This window comes from Sus scrofa, chromosome 5 (assembly GCF_000003025.6).
Source record: "Sus scrofa isolate TJ Tabasco breed Duroc chromosome 5, Sscrofa11.1, whole genome shotgun sequence".
NCBI classification, from domain to species: Eukaryota; Metazoa; Chordata; class Mammalia; order Artiodactyla; family Suidae; genus Sus; species Sus scrofa.
In genome coordinates, this window is record NC_010447.5 from 89,683,986 (window position 1) to 89,707,069 (window position 23,084).

Here is a 23,084-nt window from a genome sequence, read left to right on the forward strand (position 1 = left end):
TTACAGAACCGGTGGCCTTATATGTGCTTGGCTTCAAGGCAAAGATGGGTGGAATGTGGTAGAACTAAAGTTCTATATACCACACATAGCCATACCTTTTCAAATATAGACAACAAAGGCCTCGATGGGAACGCCGAAGACCTGACATTTTGGACGGGAAACCCTTGAGATTGGTTTGAGGAAAGAGGTTTTTAAGGAGGTGACAGTTTAGCTGAATTTTGAGAGAGAAGTAGAAGGGCGGAATGGGGGGTGGTGGGCAGTGGGAGAAGAATGTTTTTCCAGGTTAGACGCGTCCAGCTCTAGGAAGATATTTAGCAGTGCCGACTGTAACGTGAGTCAGCACTTCTTGGCTTGGACCACAGACACTTCAGATGCAGTCTTTCAATTGGAAAGGTTTTTCCTTTAGAAGCGAGATTCAGGGACATGTAGTCACTACGGAAAATCCGATAAATTTGCTAAATAGATTACATGTGAAAATGATCCAGTAATTCAGATAGTTATTTCCTTTTTACTTCCTTTTGCTTTTCCAGTCTCCAGTTCATAGATAAAATGCTAAAATCTTACGGAATATGAAAAGGAAACCAAAATATTTTTTGAGATACGAATCACATATAATAAAATACATCCTTTAAATATGTATAATTCATTGGTTTTTAATGTATTTACAAAATTGTGCAACTGTCACCACTATCTAATTCCAGAACATTTTCTTCATCCAAAAAAGAAACCCTATAGCCTCTAGCAGTCACTTCTACTACCTCAGCCCCTGGCAACCACTTAGCTACTATCTGTCCCTATGGATTTACCTATTCTGGACATTTCATATGAATGGAATCACATAATAGAACCTTTTGTGTCTGGCTTCTTCTGCTTAGCATGTTTTCAAGGTTCATCCATATTGTAGTATGTATCAGTGCTTCATTCCCTGTAACATTTTTTAGCTGAAGTTTTCTAAGTAAATACTTTTTTGGGGGTCTTTTTAGGGCCACACCCACGGCATATGTAATTTCCCAAGCTAGGGGTCAAGCTGAAACTGCAGCTGCTGGCCTACAACATAGCTCATGGCAACACTGGATCAGGCCGGGATCGAACCTGCGTCCTCATGCATGCTAGTTGGGTTTGTTACTGCTGAGCCATGATGGGAACTCCTCTAAGTAAATATTTTTTTTTTTTTGTCTTTTTTTTTTTTTTGCCATTTCTTGGGCTGCTCCCGTGGCATATGGAGGTTCCCAGGCTAGGGGTCAAACTGGAGCTGTAGCTGCCTGCCTACGCCAGAGCCACAGCAACGTGAGGTCCGAGCCGCTCTGCAACCTACACCACAGCTCACAGCAACGCCGGATCCTTAACCCACTGAGCAAGGGCAGGGACCAAACCCGCAACCTCATGGTTCCTAGTTGGATTCGTTAACCACTGAGCCACGATGGGAACGTCTAAGTAAATATTTTTAAGAAATTACAATGCTGAATGAAGCAGAGCAGAAGTTTTAGCAGGTAAATCTGCATTGGTTACCATAAAACTAATCACATTTGAAACCCTCATTGCTTTAGAACATTTGAGAAATATGCTTTAGCCTTGTAAGCCATTATTACTGTTTTTTAATTGTCAGCAGCCAGTAAATTTTTATCTTTAAAGATTAGGTTTGATTTCTGGACACTGAGAAATTTAGGCCAATTCTGTAAATAGTGGGTAGGGATCAGTATTGACTTTTATTTTTGTCTTATGATTAAGAAACTTTGTGTGGAATTCCTGCTGTGGCACAATGGAATCATCAATGTCTTGGGAGCGCTGGGTTGCAGGTTCCTTCCCTGGCCTGGCACAGGGGGTTGAGGATCTGGCGTTGCCACAGCTGTGGCTTAGGTCGTGACTGTGGCTTGGATCTGATCACTGGCCTAGGAACTCAGTATGCTGAAGGGGGGCCAAAAATGAAAAAAAGAAAGAGAAAAAGAACTTTTGTGGCACTGACCTAGTCACTTTCCCTGGGTTTCTGCTACTTCTAGTTTTTTGGGGGTTTTTTTGTTTTTTTTTTTTTTTTTTGGTCTTTTTTTTTTAGCTATTTCTTGGGCTGCTCCCGCAGCATATGGAGGTTTTCAGGCTAGGGGTCGAATTGGAGCTGTAGCCACCGGTCTACGCCAGAGCCACAGCAATGCGGGATCCGAGCCTCGTCTGCGACCTACACCACAGCTCACGGCAACGCCGGTTCGTTAACCCACTGAGCAAGGGCAGGGACCGAACCCGCAACCTCATGGTTCCTAGTCGGATTCGTTAACCACTGCGCCACGATGGGAACTCCCTATTTCTAGTTTTTTTTTTTTTTTTTTTTTTTTTGCTTTTTAGAGCCTCACCCACTGTGCATGGCAGTTCCCAGGTAGGGGTCACATTGAAGCTACAGCTGCTGGCCACAGCCACAGCCACAGCAGCTTGGGATCCAAGCCACGTCTTCGACCTACTCCACAGCTCATGGCAACACCAGATCCCTGACCCACTGAGGCCAGAGTTTGAACCCACATCCTCATGGGTACTAATCAGATTCGTTTCCACTGCACTGCAATGGGAACTCTTTTTTTCTTTTTAGGGCTGCACCTGCAGCATATGGAAGTTCCCAGGCTAGGGATTGAATTGGATCTGCAGCTGAGGCCTATGCCACAGCCACAGCAGTGCCAGATATGAGCCACATCTTTAATCTATGCTGCAGCCTGTGGCAGCACTGGATCGATCCTTAACCCACTGAGCCACAGTGGGAGGTTTAAAAGAGAATAGAGGAGTTCCTGTTGTGGCTCAGCTGCTTAAGAACCTGATGCAGCTGATTCAGCCTTTAGCCTGGGAACTTCCAGATGTCATAGGTATGGCTGTATACAAGAAAAAAAATTGTTTTAAACCCCAAAAACTGATGGAGAAGAAGCTGTGATGATTTAATTCTGGAATGATTTTCCCTTTTGGCTTTTAAACTGGCCTTTAAGCAGTTATCAAAAAATTGCACAAATGCTGAGTGGTAGCAGTATTCTGAACTTTTGTACAGCTTTCCAGTATAACTAATATGAAGGCTTGTATCCTATCTGCTATAATAGTTTAAAGCCGTTAAAAGTTCATGTTCTCTTGGGGTTCAGACCTGGAGCCTTTTCTCATTATATATTCTCCTGAACACATTTCTGTATTTACTTGGTTTCAGTCCACATTGATCAATGATTCCAAAATCTAGTGCTGATTTTCAGGCCTCTCTGATTGCTTTTTTATCTCCACCTAGATGTTTTGCAGACTTATTTTTTTTAATTACTCAGTGAATTTATTACATTTATAGTTGTACATGATCATCACAGTCCAATTTTATAGGATTTCCATCCCATAACCCCAGCGCATCCCCCACCCACCAAACTGTCTCCTTTGGAAACCATAAGTTTTTCAAAGTCTGTGAGTCAGTAACTGTTCTGCAAAGAAGTTCATTGTGTCCTTTTTTCAGATTCCACATGTCAGTGAAAACATTTGATGTTGGTGTCTCATTGTCTGACTGACTTCATTTAGCATGATAATTTCTAGGTGCATCCATGTTGCTAAAAATGCCAGTATTTCGTTCCTTGTAATGGCTGAGTAATATTCCATTGTGTGTATGTACCACATCTTCTTGATCCACTTCTCTGTCGATGAACATTTAGGTTGTTTCCATGTCTTGGCTATTGCAAATTGTGCTGCAGTGAACATCGGAGTACATGTGTCTTTGTGAGTCATGGTTTTCTCTGGATAGATGCCCAGGAGTGGGATTGCTGGATCAGATGGTAATTCTAATTTTAGTTTTCCACAGTGTTTGTACCAATTTACAATCCCCCCAACAGTGTCATAGGGTTCCTTTTTCTCCACACCCTCTCCAGCACTTATTGTTTGTAGACTTTTTGATGATGGCCATTCTGGCTGGTGTAAGGTGGTACCTCCTAGTGGTTTTGATTTGCATTTCTTGAATAATGAGTGATGTTGAACATCTTTTCATGTGTTTTTTGGCCATCTGTGTGTCTTCTTTGGAGAACTGTCCGTTGAGATCTTCTGCCCATTTTTGGATGGAGTTGTTTGTTTTTTTGGTATGGAGCTGCAGAAGGCGTTTATACATTTCGGAGATTAATCCCTTGTCAGTTGATTCATTTGCAAAGATTTTCCCCCATTCTGTGGGTTGTCTTTTTGTTTTGTTTAGGCTTTCCTTTGCTGTGCAGAAACTTTTAAGTTTGATTAGGTCCCGTTTGCTTATTTTTGTTTTTACTGTCATTCCTCTAAGAGGTGGATCTGAGAAGATGTTGCTGTTGTTTATGTCGGAGAGTGTTTGGCCTATGTTTTCCTCTAAGAGTTTGATAGTGTCTGGTCTTATATCTAGGTCTTTAATCCATTTGGAGTTTATTTTGTGTATGGTGTTAGGGAGTGTTCTCATTTCATTCTTTTCCATGTGGCTGTCCAGTGTTCTCAGCACCACTTATTGAACAGGCTGTCTTTTCTCCATTGTATATTCTTGCCTCCTTTGTCATAGATTAGTTGTCTGTAGGTGTGTGGGTTTCATTCTGGGCTTTCTGTCCTGTTCCACTGATCTCTATTTCTGTCTTTGTGCCAGTACCATACGGTTTTGATGACTGTTGCTTTGTAGTATAGTCTGAAGTCTGGGAGCCTGATTCTTCCAGCTCCATTTTTCTTTTTCAGGATGTCTTTGGCTCTTCTGGGTCTTTTGTGCTTCCAAACAAACTTTAAAATATTTTGTTCAAGTTCTGTGAAAAATGTCCTTTGTAATTTGATAGGGATTGCATTGAATCTGTAGATTGCCTTGGGTAGTATAATCATTTTGATAATATTGACTCTTCCAGTCCAAGAGCATGGTGTATCTTTCCGTCTATTTGTGTCTTCTTTGATTTCTTTCATCAGTGTCTTATAGTTTTCAGAATACAGGGTTTTTGTCTCTCTCTCTTTTTTTTAAAATTTTTTGTCTTTTTGCCATTTCTTGGGCCGCTCCCACGGCATGTGGAGGTTCCCAGGCTAGGGGTCAAATAGGGGCTGTAGCCGCCAGCCTATGCCAGAGCCATAGCAACTCGGGATCCGAGCCACATCTGCAACCTACACCACAGCTCACGGCAACGGTGGATCCTTAACCTACTGAGCAAGTCCAGGGATCGAACGCACAACTCATGGTTCCTAGTGGGATTCGTTAACCACTGAGCCACAATGGGAACTCCAGGTCTTTTGTCTCTTTAGGTAGGTTTACTCCTAGGTATTTTATTTTGGATGTAATAGTAAACGGGATTGGAGTTCCCGTCGTGGCGCAGTGGTTAACGAATCCGACTAGGAACCATGAGGTTGCGGGTTTGGTCTCTGCCCTTGCTCAGTGGGTTAAGGATCCGGCGTTGCTGTGAGCTGTGGTGTAGGTTGCAGACGTGGCTTGGATCCCGCGTTGCTGTGGCTGTGGCGTAGACTGGCAGCTCCTATTGGACTCCTAGCCTGGGAACTTACATATGCAGAGGGTGCAGCCAAAAAAATTTAATGGATAAAAATTGTGTATATTTAAAGTGTACATACAGGGTGGTGCTTTGACATATGTATACATTGTGAAATGATTACCACAGACTGTCACTTCCAGTGGTCACCTTTGTTGCTTTTATTGCAGTGATCAGAACGCTTGAGATCTATAGATCTCTTAGCAAATTTCAAGCACACAATGCACTATTAACTACAGTCAGCATGCTGTACATTAGGTCTCCAGAAATTATTCATCATCTAACTGAAATTTTGTACCCTTGATCAATACCTTCCCTCCTCCCCCCAGACTCTGATGCTACCTTTCCAATCTCCATTACTGTCAGTTTGACTTTTTTTTTTTTTTTTAAGATTCCACGCATAAGTGACATCATGTCCATTTTTCTTTCTGTCTGGCTTATCCCACTTAGCAGTATATCTTCTAGGTTCATCCATGTTATCACAAATTGCAAGATTTTTTCTTTCTTTCCTCCCTCCCTCCCTTTCTTCCTTTCTTTCCCCACGTTTGGCATATGGAAATTCCTGGGCTAGGGACTGAATTCGAGCCACAGTTGTTATCCTAGTCGGGTTCTTTAACTGCTGAGCCATGAAGGGAACTACTGAAAAGATACTTTAATTTGTTCTTTGTAAGCATCAGAAAAATAAATAGTCCTGTCGTGACTCAGCAGGTTAAGAACGCAGCATAGTCTCTGAGGATGTGGGTTTGATCCCTGGCCTTGCTCAGTGGGTTAAGGATCCGGCTTTGCCACAGGCTGTGGTGTAGGTTGCACATGCGGCTCAGATCCCAAGTCGCTGTGGCGTAGGCTGGCAGCTGCAGCTCTGATTGGACTCTTAGTCTGGGGCTTAGATATGCCCCAGGTGCGGCCCTAAAAAGAAAAAAGACAAAAAAGAAAAAATGTTTGACACTCCTTCGGTCAAGGTTTGGTGCCATATGTACTTCTTTGAAAGCCTGTAGATCCTGCCCTCATGGTTCCCACACACACCTACTAGCCTTTTGTTTTTTAGTGCTTAATTGAGAACACTAGGAGTTGTAACAGGGCCGTAAACAAAGGCATTGCGGAAGTCCAGTGTCGTTTTCCTTTTTTGTAGGGATTGCACTAGCAGATTTTACTGTGTTAGTGTGCAGAGAGACTCTGAGCCACGAACCCAGTCCTTGTCAGTAAGCAAGCTTTCATGTGTGAATTAATTAGTTAATTTAATTTATTTATTCTTTTTATGGCCGCACCTGGGGCACATGGAAGTTCCTGGCCTAGGGGTTGAATCAGAGCTGCAGCTGCCAGCCTACACCACAGCCCCAGCAATGCCAAACCTGCACTGAACCTGTGACCTGGACCGCACTGTGTGGGAACGCCGGATCTTTAAGCCAGTGAGTGAGGCCAGGGGTAGAACCCACATCCTCACAGACACTATGATGCGTTCTTAACCCACCGAGCCAAAACAGGAACTCCTCCTGTGTGGATTTAAAAATGTAGATATTTAGGAGTTCCCATCATGGCTCAGTGGTTAATGAACCTGACTAGTGTCCATGAGAATGCAGGTTTGATCCCTGGCCTTGCGCAGTGGGTTAAGGACCTGGCGTTGCCATGAGGTGTAGGTTGCAGACGCGGCTTGGATCCCGCATTGCTGTGGCTGTGGTGTAGGCTAGAGGGTGCAGCCCTAAAAAGACAAAAGAAAAAGAAAAAGAAATAGTGCCCATTTTGCTCAATATCAAGTCTTTTTTTTACAGCTGTACCTGTGGCATATGCAGGTTTCCAGCTAGGGGGTGAGTTGGAGCTGTAGCTGCCAGCCTGTGCCACAACTTGTGGCAATGCTGGATCCTTAACCCACTGAACAAGGCCAGAGAGCATACTGGCATCCTCACAGACACTGTGTTGGGTTCTTAAACAGCTGAGCCGCAATGGGGAGTCTCAATATGAAGTCTTGTGTTGTCATGTCTACTGAAAGAGCTTTATAATGGGAGTGAGAAAAGACGTATATATCCTCTGGCAGGAAGAGCCCCCCTTAGTCTTGATTTGGGTAGCTTACCTTTTTTCTTCAGATTTGTTGGATGCCCAAATATATGAAGTTGTTACCTCAAAGTATTACTAAGCTGTGTGCAAAATTGCTGAGCCCTAAATCTTTTATCAGGGTACTGGAGCAGTGCGGTTGAGAAGTTGGCTGTATGGTGTTTGGAGTCTTAATATTCTTCCAAGATGGTGAAATTCTGGGGAATTCCCCTTGTGGCTCAGCAGAAATGAAGCCAACTGATACCCGTGAAGATGCGGGGTCAGTCCCTGGCCTTGCTTATTGGGTTAGGGATCTGGCATTGCTCTGAGCTGTGGTGTAGGTTGCAGACCCAGCTCGGATCCTGCATTGCTGCAGCTGTGGCCTAGGCCAGCAGTTGTAGCACCGATTCGACCCCTAGCCTGGGAACTTTTATATACCACACATGTGGCCCTAACAGGCAAAAAAAAAAAAAAAAAAAAAAGTGAAATTCTGTTTGGGTTATTCACACTTAACTTTGAAGCATATTAAGAGATTGTTCTCCAAAGAGCATCTAGCTGAGGTCCTCTGCTTTGAAAGGTGGGCAAGGGTGGATCTTAGTTGGGGTAGGGTTGGACTGGATTTATCTGAAGCTCACGGTGGTAGCAATAAACCACCTTTAATTCTGAATTTGATGATTGTCTTGTTGTCGGCTATGGACATTGTGGCTGATGCCTGTGTTAAGTGGCAGAGCTCCCAGGCACCAGGGACTGAGAGGTTCATGTGGGTCCCCCTCTAGAGTTGGCATTTCCTTCCCTGGCACAGCTGCCCTTCTGCTTCCCAACTGTCCTGTGTCCTTTTGCTGAGTGGAGGCCCAGAGGGAAGGGGTGGTGCTAGGTGGCGTGCAGGCGGCTGGGCTCGTCCTTACTCTGGCAATTTTGTGAACACCTGGGAGCTGTCACATAAGTTGTTACTTAGGGGATTGAAGGGTGAAAGAATTTGAAGGCATTGTGGAGGTAGCATCTGTAGGAAGCAGGTATCTCTCCTGAGTCTGGGGAAAAACAAAGAAAAATGAAGTTACTAAAATTTAGAAACTTGAAGAAAGAGCCCCAGCTGGGATCCACACCTCTGAAAAGAGTCTATCCCTGTGGGTGGGGGTGGGCAGGGGGCTGTGGCAGATAAGCTGGTACGGGTTCAGCTGCAGATAGGATGAATGTGCTGCAGGGATATTGGGTGATGCTCAGAGGCACCTCAGGTGGACCAGAAGCCCGGAAGAGGCAAGTCTCTTCTTGTAGTTTTAACACTCCCACCTCATCTGCAGAGTTTAACAGGGAGCCCCTGGAAGAGCAGAAATGTGGTTGGCAGAGCCGTACCTCCGGAATCATAAAGTGTAGAAGGATAAGTGAGAGATTTACTTTACATCTGGCACAGATAAAATTTCCCAGTGTAGAGGTTTCAAAGATAGAAACCTGCCAGACCCTCTGGTGCAGCCCATGATAGGCAGGGGCAAGAAGCCTTTGAGATGCGGCGGTGTTTGGCGTACCTTTAGTCTTGCAGAATTAGGGATTTATACAGTTTTGTTTTTGTTTTTTTTTGTTTTTTAATGTCAGCTTTTCTGTAATTGTACATAATTTACAGATTTTTTTTTCTTTTGGTCACGCCTGCGATATGTGGGAGTTCCTGGGCCAGTGATCGAACCCACACCACAGCAGCAACCCAAGCCACTGCAGTGACAATGCTGAATACTTAACCAATTATGCCGCAAGAGAACTCCTATGGGGTTTTTTTTGACTGTCGGGTGTGTGTGTGTGTGTGTGTGTGTGTGTGTGTGTGTGTATGTGAGCATTATATGCTATAAAGAAATCCCTTTATTCCAAATGATTTGAATCCCCCAGTTTCTTTGGCCAGCCCTCAAATCTCAGGAAAGATGGAATGCATATCTTCAAGCTGGGACAGTCAAGAAGGAAGTGGAATTAGAGAAAATGCTAAGGGAGATGAGTTCCATCTATCCTTGGTGGGTCTTTGTCAGTTCTAAGGATAAACCACCAGAGCAAATTAAGAGGTATATTTTTCGTTTTGATCTCTGATACACCTTTTAACTCTAAACTCTTCGTCATTCACCTAATGTGAGTAGAGGTGTGAAGCACTGCTGGATACTGAGGATTCCAGTTCTAACTGTGAGGTGTGAAAAGAGCCCTTGACTCCAGAGGGGATTTCTCTTCAGTGTTCTTCAACTTGTTAGGTTTCTGTGTACATTTCTGAGGATTAAATGAAATAATGTATGTCAACATCCAATTCAGTTTTAAGGATTAATCTAGTTGTCAGTCCCTGCACCTTGGTTCTAACTAAATTTATCTAGCTCTCCAGTTCTTTAGCCTCTGAAAGTCCAGTGTCCTGCTCAGAGGATCCTGGATCCTTAACCTGCTGAGCCACCAGGGAACTCCCATATTAAAGTGTTCTTAAGGACATTTGTCTTTATCACAACAAATATAAATGTACTAGAATGTTAATCAGATTTCTGTTATTAGGAATATGGCCAATTTTAAGGTGATTTCATATGTACTTTTCTTTAATAAGAAAGTGAAATAAACTTGGGAAAAAGCAGGCACCATAAAGCAACAAATTTCTACCCTATTTAGATGTTAAGAATTGGCATGGGAGTTCCTGCTGTGGCTCAGTGGAAATGAACCTGACTGGGATCCATGAAGATTTGGGTTCGATGCCTGGCCTTGCTTAGTGGGTTAAGAATCAGGTGTTGCCATGAGCTGTGGTGTAGGTTGCAGACTCGGCTTGAATCCTACGTAGGCTGGCGGCTGCATCTCCACTTCCACCCCTAGCCTGGGAACTTCCATGTGCCACAGGTGTGGCCCTAAAAAACAAAAACAAAAATTGGCATGGATGCTGACTCTATAGTATGTTCATAATATCTCTTTCCTCGGCAAGGAAGATGAAATATTGAGTAGTGAACAGTAATTACAAGGTTAAAAAGTAAAAATGGAGGGAGTTGAGTGGACATTGTCACTGCAGTGAGTGTGCTTGGGTTGCTGCTGTGGCGTGTGTCCAGTCCCTGGCCTGGGAATTTCCACATGCTGCAAGCCTGGCCAAAAAAAAAAAAAAAAAAAAAAAATATGACAAAAGGGAACCTTCCAGCAAAAGGAAGACTATAGCAGTAAGATTTAAACCATTCCAATGATAAAATGTTCAGCTAAGTATAGTGCTTAGAGAGAACCTTTGAAATGTCCAAGGGACTAAATTTTAAGAAGTTAGGCAGGTAAATGAGTTAGTGTGGTTGTATAACAATTTGATACAATTGGAACTGGGATGAAATTCAGATTCCTAGCTCTAAGTCTGTAGCTGTAGATACACCAGGCTGCCTAGTTGAATATGAAATCAGCTCCCTCTTCAGAGGCTCTTAAACTAGGTAGAAGTTCTTTGATAATGAGATTAGCCAACTTCAGTGCTCTCCTCCTTTGGTCCAGTTAATCCCAAAGAGGTAGCTTCTTAACTTAACCCTTCATTTCCACCCCTTCTACCCCCAGTCTGTTAACTCTTAACCCTTCCTTCACTTGCTTTTCTATCTAGTTTAGACTTTATTTTTAGCAAGCAACAGAATCCAACTTTGGCTATTTTAAGCTGAGATAGCATTTATGGAGTTACTAGATACCTCACACGGTCTTTGGGAGCACCCGAGAGAGAGGCAGTCAGGAGCAAGGCTCAGATTGACAGCACAGCCTTCATTCTCTGCAGACATCGAATGCCACACAGGCTGCAGTGCCGTTGCTGATGCCAAGTATAGGAGGCTGCACTTGGCTCTCTAGAAGTAACCAGTGTTTTCCTTGCCGGAATGGGTCTTTATTTCTTATCTCTGAGGCATAGGTTTTGACTGAGCCTGGGTCTCATATGCTGGATTGCAAGAGAGTTAGAAAATAAGACTAAGGTACTGTTGAGAGAGGTGGGGAATCCCTAAAAGTTGGTGAGTGTGATTCCCAAACAAGGGTGTTCCAGCAGTCGGTGGCCAAAAAGAATGACAGATATCTGCCATGAACCTCATTTTGCCTTATGTTGCCAGGCAGGCCTTCTGTGTGCCCATAGATGAGTTTTTCTGTTTTCTACAGTAGTTCAGATTTCCACCTTCTTAAACTCCCGACTTGAATATTGCACTAAACGAGAAGAAGGAAGATAAGAATGAATGGAGAGTTTTTACCATTGCTTAAGAGTGGACAGATTTGTAGACAAGTGGCTGAACTTACACATAAGGACCTTAAAGTAAACTATCAACTTCAAAGAACAAGTTAAAATTTTGAGAAAGAAAGAAACCTACAGTTTGGATCATATCTAACATAAAAGCTTGAGGGGGGGTGTGTTTTCTTCTTGTCTATTTTGTGGTATCGGAAACATATGAAAGTTCCCTGGGACAGGGATCAAATCCTACTAGCTGCAGCCTACACCACAGCTATGGCAACAGTGGATCCTTTAACCCACTGTGCCACCAGGCTGGGGATTCAGTCCACGCCTCTGTAGCAATTCCAGCCGCTACAGTCATGTTTTTAACCACTGTGCCACAGCAGGAACTCCAGAAGCTGAGTTTTTAAAGTACACGTTCACTGGTTTTTGCTAATGCATCACTTATAATTTGAGTGTTCATCATACAGAAACAGGTATTTAAAAAATTTCCCTGTATGCATTCAAGATGAATTCAGAAGACTTTTCCTCCCCCACCTGCTAAGTTACATACTCCCTCCCAGAATCGCAAACATACACGTTTTTTTCTTTAAATGGTTTGTTAATAGTGCTTTAAATATTTCCACAGAGCAGCTGTCTCAATGATGAAGCGTTACAAAATTATTAGTCCTTTCTTCATTCAGAGTTCTGAGATAGTTACATTATTCAAATCACCAAAGGCTTCTTTGTATCTTTTGAGCTGGTAAGTTCAGACCATAAGGTGTTACAGCATCCATCAAATAAGAAACCAATAGAAATGGAGAAACATAGCTTCCAAGAATATTAATTACAGCGCTGGGTATTCAGAGGACATTTTTGCAACCAAGAATTTCATGAGTGTTATGTGAAAGAGTAGTTGATACTGTCTACCTGTGATGCCAATATTTAGAAATCTTTCCAGAAAAACAGGTGAAAAAAGATAGAGATGTAAAGTCTCTATCTTTCCAGAAAACTTTTCAAATGCCTTTAGAAATACCCAAGAAATAATAGGGCCCCAATCTAGTTCTTTTGTCCTTCACTCACTCTTGTATCTTCTCTAAGACCTTGACATACTCATTCTAAACTGAGTCCTTCAAAAACTGACATTTATGTGTACTTTTTATTCACAATGAAATAAATTCCAGGGGTTGGGGTGGTGGTGGTAAGGGACTCTCTTAGAGTTAGTTGATGCCACAATACTATGTGCAAAGTAAGGAATTAATACATTATTTAGTAAATTCATATTTCAAAGTCACAAGAACATTTCAGAGCAAAATGGTTTGTGCAGTATCAGAGGCAAATGGCTTACCATGTAACAGTTTGAGGTTAAAATGGTATAGCCAATTTTTAAAGCAATTTTTTTCTACTTCATTTAATAAGATTATACTTCTTCACTTGACAGTCCCAAAAGAAAAGAAAAGTGACATATTTTAATTTACCTCTTCCACGAAGCACTTTTTGATGACCATTAAGCCTTTCCTTAACTCCTGTGCTGTTTATTGTCCTGCCAAACATTTGACATTTACTGTTCGTATTGTTAATTGCCTTTCTCTGTACCACTGAGATTACGAAAATAGACTCTGAATCTAGATTAGGTAGAACCCAATAGCCTGGATTTTAAACCTGGCTTTGATTATACTGCAAGAGGTCACTCTTAGTTCCTCATTTTCCTCATTTGTAAAATGCATCTAGGATTAAATGTGTTAAAAATACATTTAGAGCACTTAAATCAGTATTTGACCTAGCGTTTGGGGTTTGTCTTTGTTTTTAGCCATGGAGTACAGCAGTTTGATGTGGGATCTCAGTTCCCAGACCAGGGATTGAACCCAGGCCGAAGCCCTGAAAGCACTGAATCCTCACCACTAGACCACCAGGGAACTCCCTGACCTAGTTTGTTTTCATTACTTGAGCTTTTATTGATTCTCTGCATTTCTGGAAACATCGCTTGATAATCACAGTGTCCTTGTCCTTGTGGTACTCACAGAGTAGTGGTGAGGGGAGGAAAAGAAACAGACTACCTGTTTAACCTGATGTGTTTAGTGGGGCAAAAGAATTGGTGGGTAGCAGACGAAGAAATCAAGGAGTTCAGTCTAACAGTTTTACTTGTTGGATGAACAGTTTGTTAATAGGATTTTCAGATTTTGTCTGCTGTCAGTGAGTGGAGTAGTTGTAAATGCCATTCCTGGGATGGAAGTTACCAACTACCACATCAGGTAGAGTCACCCTTCTCATCAGCTCTGTGTGGAACCCGAATATGCATGCGTTTATTCATGAGACAAACCTTCATTTAGCCCTTCCTGCCACCATTTGCCTGCTAGAGTTCCCGCCTTCAAATAGTTTAGGGTTCCACAAGTACACCAGCAGTTAGTTACTATGCTAGTTCTAGAAAGAAAAATGGAGGTTAATTAACGCACAGGAAACTGGAAGTGCAGGGGAGATGCTTTCAGACTAATTCAGACATGAGAAATGAGTTAGTGAGATATACGTAGCTTTTGAAAAGTCCCTCTCTGGCTCCCAAATCTCCATTTGTTTTCGCCGAACTTAACAGAAGTATGGATCTGGTTTTGGGTTGATGAGAAAAATTAGGGCAGAGAGATGTGTAACCCACAGCCCCGTCTCTCGGGTGTTACTCCGCGGGGGGGATATTAGAATACTTTCCTAATGTAACTTTTATGAAAATCAGTTTTTTCATTTGCAAGGCAAAACGTGTTGGCTTAAGTAGAAGAGGTCTTGTGTCCACTAGGGGGTGGTGTGGACCATAAAAATTCAAATTATTCCTCACTGATTAACCCGTATTTCATCAGGCACCTGCCTCGTTTGAATAAATGTTTGTTCATGCAGTGTTCTTGTTTTGGCCACACCTGCGGCATATGGACGTTCCCAGTAAAACTGTTGGTTTACTGATTTTATTGGAGTATGGTTGACTTACCGTGCTGTGTTAGTTTCAGGTGTACAGCAAATGAGTTAGTCATACATGTAGATATATCCATTCTTTTTTCCTATATAGGTCATTACAGACTCTTGAGTAGATTTGCCTGTGCTATACAGTAGTTTGTCATTAATCGTCTATTTTATATGACAGTGTGTATGACCACATTGCTATTTAATGTGGCTACTAGAAAATTTGTAATTAGACACATGGCTGACATATTTCTTTTGAACAGCCATTCGAAGGGAAAGCATTCACTGGCCATTTTTATCATGGTATATACCTTTAGCTGGCCTTATGATTTGTAAGGAAGTAATGTAATGAGGAAATGGAGCACAACTTTGGTTCCGTTCCTAATGGCAGCTAGAATACATGTAGTCAGTTTTACTATAATGAGATGTGTTCCAAATTCATTGCATTAAGCAAAATCATGGTAAAAATCATAGGGCTCATGGATGAAATGTTAAGGGCATGATACTCAAATGTCATTGGTGACATTTTTAAAATGTCTACTTACTAATTGAGGGGGAACTCATAGATGCCCTCAGGTGGTTTACAGTTTGTATAATGAAAAATCAACTTGCTTGATTAATAATCCCCTAAAAGGAGCCCCTGTTAGTATTTTAGAATCACTTAAAGATGTAGTAGTAGGTTGGAGTGGACAGAATAGGCATCATTGAGGCACCTCTCAATTTTATGACATTTTTGTGATAATGAAAATCGAGTATAGTCACATCTAGGTGAGATGAGCTAAAAGATCCACAATTGCAGTTTTGTGTTTAGAGAATATTCTGTTGTATTAATTTATTTATTTTGGCTGCACACGGGCACGTGGAAGTTCCCAGATCAAGGATCAAACCGTGGCATAGCAGTGACCCAAGCCACTGCAGTGACAATGCTAGATCCTTAATCCACTGCATCACAGGAGATTTTGTTTTGTTTTCTTTTTTCTTCAGAGAATATTCTGTTATGGGGAGAAAGAAAACCTAATTGCTATAGATAAAATGTGGTGGGGGTATATATAGTGAATAATAGGACAATTTTTTCTCATATGCAGATGAGAACTTTTTTTCCCCTTTGGCCACACCCATGGCAATGAAAGTTCCCAGGCCAAGCCACAGCCACAACTGCAGCAACCCTGGATCCCTAACCCACTGGGCCACATTGGGAACTCCACAAATTATCACTCTTTTTCTAAGGATACTATTTATTATCTAAAATTTTCCTGTACATAATTCATTGCCTTAAAATGTGTACAATTTACAATTTTTCATATTGCACACATTATTATTGAACCTAAAAATGGGAAAACTAGTTAACAGAGTTAGTTGACAGCATGTCAAGTGTTGTAATTTACTGTGGTGTATTTCTGGGATTTTTTTTTTTTTTTTTTTTTTTGTCTTTTTTTTGGTCTTTTTGTCTTTTGTTGTTGTTGTTGTTGTTGTTGTTGCTATCTCTTGGGCCGCTTCCGTGGCATATGGAGGTTCCCAGGCTAGGGGTTGAATCGGAGCTGTAGCCACCGGCCTACGCCAGAGCCACAGCAACGCGGGATCCGAGCCGCGTCTGCAACCTACACCACAGCTCATGGCAACGCCGGATCGTTAACCCACTGAGCAAGGGCAGGGACTGAACCCGCGACCTCATGGTTCCTAGTCGGATTCGTTAACCACTGCGCCACGACGGGAACTCCATGGGATTTTGCTCTTTTGAGTCCCAGTAGATCTGTCCTGATCAGATCAGTTTGATGTGTTTTTTAATTCCTTCTTAAAGTATTTGTAGCATGAACTGCTGTATGCATTCTGTAAGACGAGGTAGTTTCCTTGAGACCTTAATTGTGTTGCCACTTAAATTCATACTCTATTTTTATGTACATCCGTTTCTACTTTTTAGCAACCGATTTCCTAAACATAGTCTACATTACTTTCTCTTTTTTTCGTTTTTCTTTAGGGCTGCACCTCTGGCATATGGAGGTTCCCAGGCTAGGGTTTGAATCAGAGCAGGAGCTGTTGGCCTACACCACAGCCACAGCAACCCCAGATCCTTAACCCACTGATGGAAGCCAGGGATCGAACCTGTGTCCTCATGGTTACTAGTCAGATTCGTTTCTGCTAAGCCGTGATGGGAAACGTATTACCTTTTATTTTGCATGATCTGAGCTAAAATTCTACTTGGGATCCAGTCCCAGGATTGCTTTTAAACAAGTAGGGTCACAAAGTGCAACTAGATGTTAGTTTCTTTTTTTTAGGAACACTTAATAAATCTTGAGATTTGTTACTGTGCTTTGTTCTTACCCTGCATTCTCTTGTAATTGGTTACGTATGACTGTAGTCTTCTCATGTGACTTCATTTGTCAAGTCCTTTTACAGTGTTCTCTCATTTAATTTTCATAGCACCTCTGCACGAGAGGCTAACGATGTGGTTGAGGAAGCTGAGGCGCCGAGCCTTGTAAATTACCTCCTCAGAAATATAGTTAAGCCAACACTGTAGTAACTTTAGCCCAGTACTTCTAGACTTAATACATCACTGTCTACAAAAGAATAGTGTAAAGCTAGAATGTGTTGCACATTTCTCGGTGTGAGTAGTAGCAGGAAGGCTTTTATTTCCTTCCCAGTTTTTGCCTTTGTAGGGGAAAAAATTGACAACGACTTCTATGGAAGGGTTGTTCCATTTGGTTTGGGTTTTATTCTTTTTTTTCCTCCTGTAATTTATGCTATGGGTTTGTTTGGGAAATCAGTGCTCTGTAGTCAGATAATTATGCATCTATTCATTATATCCAAATCCATTAGGACTTGAGACCATGTAAAAACTATTTCAAAAAATTTTCTGTACCTAAGAGCTTATTCTACAGTGTGTTCCGATTACGCCTTATGCTTGATCAGGCCACTTGGTGTGTTTCTTCAATACGTACATTCTTTAGAAAGATTATCTGATTTGGGGAGTGAACTGAAGATGAGGAAATGAATGCCCTGTCTGTCTCTGACAGAGTGACGCTCTGAGAGTGATTTGAAGCTATTTTTGGATGTGATCTTGGAGGCCCTTCTGGCAGCTTTTTATAGCTTTGAATAGAGCTGCTACTATTTTATCTAACTAGGAGTGGTGTTTTGGGGCCCTTGGGCCCCAGCTTTCTCTCTCTCTCTGTTTTTTTTCTTTCTCCCTCCTTCTTTATGGCTTTCTAAAAATATGAGGACTTGGGATAAAACAAAAGAATGGAGGTGCGGAGTCAAAATTCAAGCAGTTTTACTTCTTTTCTCATTCATTTCCTCCTTTTGTTCATCCCGGTCTTCACTTTTCCCCTAAAGGTGAAAACCAGCCTCTTTTGTTCCAGTTACCTGTTGGAGGACTTCCCAAGATGGGAGGCTGCTTTATTGCCTCCTGAGGTCTTTAATGCTCTGGAAATGTTTTTCTTTGAATCTACAGAATATTTTGCTGAAAGTAGTTTTTAGCATTTCAGGATCTGAATTGCCCTTGCATTGCTATGATTAAAACAAAACAAAAATTAGTCTTGAGTTAAAACCATTACTAAAAACATTACTTTAAATGCCTGTGGGTTTAACGCATTTTGGGGAAGGATTAGATTTTGTAGTTCCATCTTATGATTATTTCAGTATATAATTGTGCTGACAGAGAAATTTTTTTTTTTAGTGTATACACTGCAGGCTGTAGAATGAAGTGGTGGAAGGTGTATAATTTTTCTTAAGTAAAAGCAGTGTAAATACATTATTCTCATTCATTATTTGTCATACCTAAAAGCTTAAATACAGAAGTGTTTTAGCTGTTTTTGACTATATGTATTTATTCAAAATGTTGACAATATATTGTTACTAATATGTAAAACTACACTCACTACTGTCAGTTCGTGTATTGAATATTAGCATTTTTCTGGCTAAATTTGTAAACGGAAATTAGATTATATCTTCCCATGCCTGACTGGATCCTTTTGTTTTCTATTGTGATGTCGTTCACGGAATAACCCTGTTTTAACATTAAAGATGAAATTTCTGATCGTTTATACCTTGTTCTTTGTAACATCACGTAGATGGATAATTCAGCAAGTATTTTGCAAACCTCTGTGGCGCTGGGTACTGTGCCAGACGCTGCGGCTGTAGCAGTAAATGAACGCAGGTCTCCCTTTTCCCTCCATTCTGAGCGGAGTGAGTGCCATATGCAGTGTGTTTGGAGGCCCTGGAGATGAAGTAGTGGGGGAGCAGGGATAGAAGGAGGGTGTGGGATAGGCTGGATTGGGGTCTGCATGTTGAATTGTAGAGGCTTCACTGAGAAAATAGATTTGAATGAAGACCCTCAGAGCTGAGGGTTCCAGCTCTGTGGAAAGGGAAGAGGGAACCCTTTGTAAAGCCCCTGAGGGAAGAGGATGCCTGGCAGGCTGAAGGACTACAGAGCAGTTCATCTGGCTGGAAGGTCCGGGTGGAGGTGGGAGACAGGACGAGGAAAGCTGAGCCGAAGGCCTGAGGGATAGGTGGCATGAGGGGGTCATGTGAAGCCTCTTTTTTTGGGGGGGGGAGTGGAATTATACGGTTTTTGCTTTTGAAAAGGTCTGTAGAATAGAGATGGGCATGGCAGTGGGGTGAGGAGTGCAAGGCAGAAGCGGAGAGAACAAGTTGGTTATCTCTTGCCCTTTGCCAGGGGAGAGCCCTTGGTGGCTTGGATCAGAGGTGTAGCAGTGGAGTGATGAGACGTCTGGCCAGTCATGGGTAGATTTGAAGTTCAAGCCAACAGAATGTGCTTATCAGGTTAGATGGGTGGGTTATGAAGGCAATGGTCAACCATTTGACAGGGTGGATTTCTCAGTAACTGACTTGCAGAATGCTTGGGGGGAGGGGCACTTTGAAGGTGTCAAAGATCGTGCTGAGTGGGGGGTGACTATTAGGCGTTTGAGGGGCGCTGTCCCACAGTTACGAATAGAAGAGGCACGCTTGGGGAGAAATCTGTGTCGGATATGTATTTGGGGAGGCTTGGGCACATAGGAAGTGTGTTTACTATTTCAGTTCATTGGATGAGATGAGATCGCTCTGGAAGTGTGTAGGCAGAGAAGACCTTGGATGGAGCCCTGGAGCACCTAAATGCTGGAGTGTTGTGCAAGTAGGGAGGGGTCAGCAGGGAGGCTGCTCCCATGCAAGTAGGAAGAGAATCCCGAGAGTGTGGCTGCAGGAAACTGGATGCAGCCTCACCAGGAGATGGCAGATCAGTTGGGTCAGATATTGCATCGAAGTTGGTTAAGATAAAGCATTAGCCCTTTGATTTAACCACATAGGAATCATTGGTGACCTCGGCAAGCTGGAGCCTGATTGTAGAGTTGTTTTGAGTTGTTTTGAAGATAGGAGGGGAGGAGAGCCATTAGAGACAAGCGAGTATAGGTAACTTTCAAAGAAGAGCCAGTCAGTGGGGCAGTAGCTGGTGGAGGAGAGCCAGGTCTCTTTGGGGGAGTAATTATAGTGAGTCTGTACAGTTTGGGGAAAGATCCAGTAAAGAGGGGGAACTGGTGATTGAAGAGAGAGAAGAAGAGATGCTAGAGCGATGTCCTTTAGTAGGTGAGAAGGAGCTAAGATCGAGAGGAGAGCGTGGCCTTAGCCTAGAATGACTGCCAGGAGAAAAGGCAGAGCACTTGGGCACACAGATGCAGGTTGGTGTACAGATGCTACAGTGATAACTTCGGGAAGTTTCTATTTTGTCGTGAAATACGAAACAGAGTTATCAGCCCAAAGTGAGGATGTATGGATGGAGATGTTGGCAGTTTGAACAGAGAGGAGAAAGAATGTCGCAGTTATTTAGGAGATAGGGAGAGAGATGGAAGAACGAACTAACAATATGAGTGATTGTTGGAGAGCAGTAAGGGTCCATTTGAGGTTCGTTGTCTTTTTTTTTTTTTTTTTTCCCTTGCCCCTGTGGTATGTGAAAGTTCTGAAGCCAGGGATTGAACCCGAGGCACAGCAATGACATTGCCAAATCTTTAACTGCCAGGCCGCCAGGAAACTCGCTCATTGTCTATTTTATTTCATTTCATTTTATTTAGTTTTTTAAGGATTGCGCCTGCAGCATATGAAGGATCCCAGGCTAGGGGTTGAATGGGAGCTGTGGCCGCCAGCCTGTGCCACAGCTACAGCAATGCCCGATTGGAGCTGCATCAGTGACCTACACCACAGCTCATGTCAATGCCAGATCCTTAACCCACTGAGCGAGGCCAGGGATCGAACCTGCGGCCTCATGGAAACTGGTTGGGTTCGTCCACTGAGCCATGACGGGAACTCCTCATTGTCTGTTTTAGAGACTAATTAGCACAGTTGCGTATATTTCTCTAGCCCCCCCCCCCCCCCTTTAGTTAGGTTCCTAGGCACTTGTCCTTTGTTCCATTAGATTTTTCAGAGGGCACATGTTCAGTGGCTTTGAAAGCTAGCTTGGTTTTGGAATTCCCATTGTGGCACAGTGGAAATGAATCTGACTAGGAACCATGAGGTTGCGTGTTCGACCCCTGGCCTCGCTCCATGGGTTAAGGGTCTGGCGTTGCCATGAGCTGTGGTGTAGGCTGGCAGCTGTAGCTCTGATTAGACACCTAGCCTGGGAACCTCCATATGCCGCTGGTGTGGCCCTAAAAAGCAAAAAAACAAAAAACAAAACAGAAAACTAACAAAAAAACCTGGCTTGGTTTTAGTAGCATTTATACAGAGTAAATAAGTTGCCTTAAGTATCGTGGTAATCCTAGTGCTTTCTTTTTTTTCCCTTTTCTTTCCCTTGAGTATAAAACCAGTCTCATTAACCCAATTTTATTATCAACTCATTTGGAGACCCTTATAGCTGAAATGTGTACAAGGTCGTTATTATTTGCTTACAGTAGCTTTCAGCTCATAGTGATTTTTTTAAATAGTTTTTCCTTGAACTGCGCATTTTATAAGCTAAATAAAAATCCATTGGGAGATTGATTGGAGAGTTTCTTTTATGTCCAGTTACAAGAGATATATTTTCTTTCTTTTTTTTCCCCTTGTTTTATTATTTTAATTTTTTTCCACTGTACAGCATGGGGACCAAATTACACATCCATGTATATGTTTTTCCTCCCACCCTTTGTTCTGTTGCAACATGAGTATCTAGACATAGTTCTCGATGCTCCTCAGCAGGATCTCCTTGTAAATCCATTCCAAGATATATCCAATAACCCCAAGCTCCTGATCCCTCCTACTCCTTCCCTCTCCCCCTGGGCAGCCACAAGTCTATTCTCCAAGTCCATGATTTTCTTTTCTGTGGACATGTTCATTTGTGCTGTATATTAGATTTCAGTTATAAGTGATATCATATGGTATTTGTCTTTGTCTTTCTGACTCATTTCACACAGTATAAGAGTCTCTAGTTCCATCCATGTAGCTGCAAATGGCATTATGTCGTTCTTTTTTATGGCTGAGTAGTATTCCATTGTGTATCTATACCACATCTTCCAAATCCAGTCATCTATCGATGGACATTTGGGTTGTTTCCATGTCTTGGCTATTGTGAATAGTGCTGCAATGAACATGTGGGTGCATATGCCTCTTTTTAGTAGAGTTTTGTCCGGATATATGCCCAAGAGTGGGATTGCAGGGTCATATGGAAGTTCTATGTATAGATTTCTAAGGTATCTCCACACTGTTCCCCATAGTGGCTGTACCAGTTTACATTCCCACCGACAGTGCAGGAGGGTTCCCTTTTGTCCACACCCCCTCCAGCACTTGTTATTTGTGGACTTCTTAATGATGGCCATTCAGACTGGTGTGAGGTGGTATCTCACAGTAGTTTTGATTTGCATTTCTCTTAAATCAGTGATGTTGAGCATTTTTTTCATGTGCTTGTTGGCCATCTGTATAAGGAGATACATTTTCTAATTTTTATTTTGATATTTAGCAAATGACATTTGTTTTACAAATATGTTGTTTTTCCTTTGTAGGAAACCCAGCGTTTGCTGGCAGAACCAGTTCCCGGCATTAAAGCAGAACCAGATGAGAGCAACGCTCGTTATTTTCATGTGGTCATAGCTGGCCCCCAGGATTCCCCCTTTGAGGGAGGGACTTTTAAACTTGAACTATTCCTTCCAGAAGAATACCCAATGGCAGCCCCTAAAGTCCGTTTCATGACCAAAATTTATCATCCTAATGTAGACAATTGGGAAGAATATGTTTAGATATTTTGAAAGGTAAGTGTTATCTTTGTCATTATACTCTATTTACGAGGTCTCCTTTTTCTCCTAAGCATTCCATTTTGAGAAACCAAACATTATAGCTTTATCTTAAATAAACGCAACAGTTCTGGGGCTGTTTTTTCATGCTTGGTCATTCTGGGCCTGTTACCTTCATAGATAAGTGGTCCCCAGCACTGCAGATCCGCACAGTTCTGCTATCGATCCAGGCTTTGTTAAGCGCTCCCAATCCAGATGATCCATTAGCAAATGATGTAGCGGAGCAGTGGAAGACCAACGAAGCCCAAGCCATAGAAACAGGTATTTAATATTCGTTCTTGAACT

At 42.3% G+C, this 23,084-nt stretch overlaps 1 protein-coding gene across 1 annotated transcript in view; it reads left to right on the forward strand.

Moving 5' to 3' along the window:
* Positions 1-23,084, forward strand: part of UBE2N (ubiquitin conjugating enzyme E2 N) — a 43,040-nt gene that overhangs the window by 10,680 nt on the left and 9,276 nt on the right. Inside the window, 3 exon segments of the mRNA XM_005664262.3 lie at positions 22,512-22,722; positions 22,725-22,757; positions 22,920-23,060. Of these exon segments, the coding sequence (XP_005664319.2) occupies positions 22,512-22,722; positions 22,725-22,757; positions 22,920-23,060 (385 nt within the window).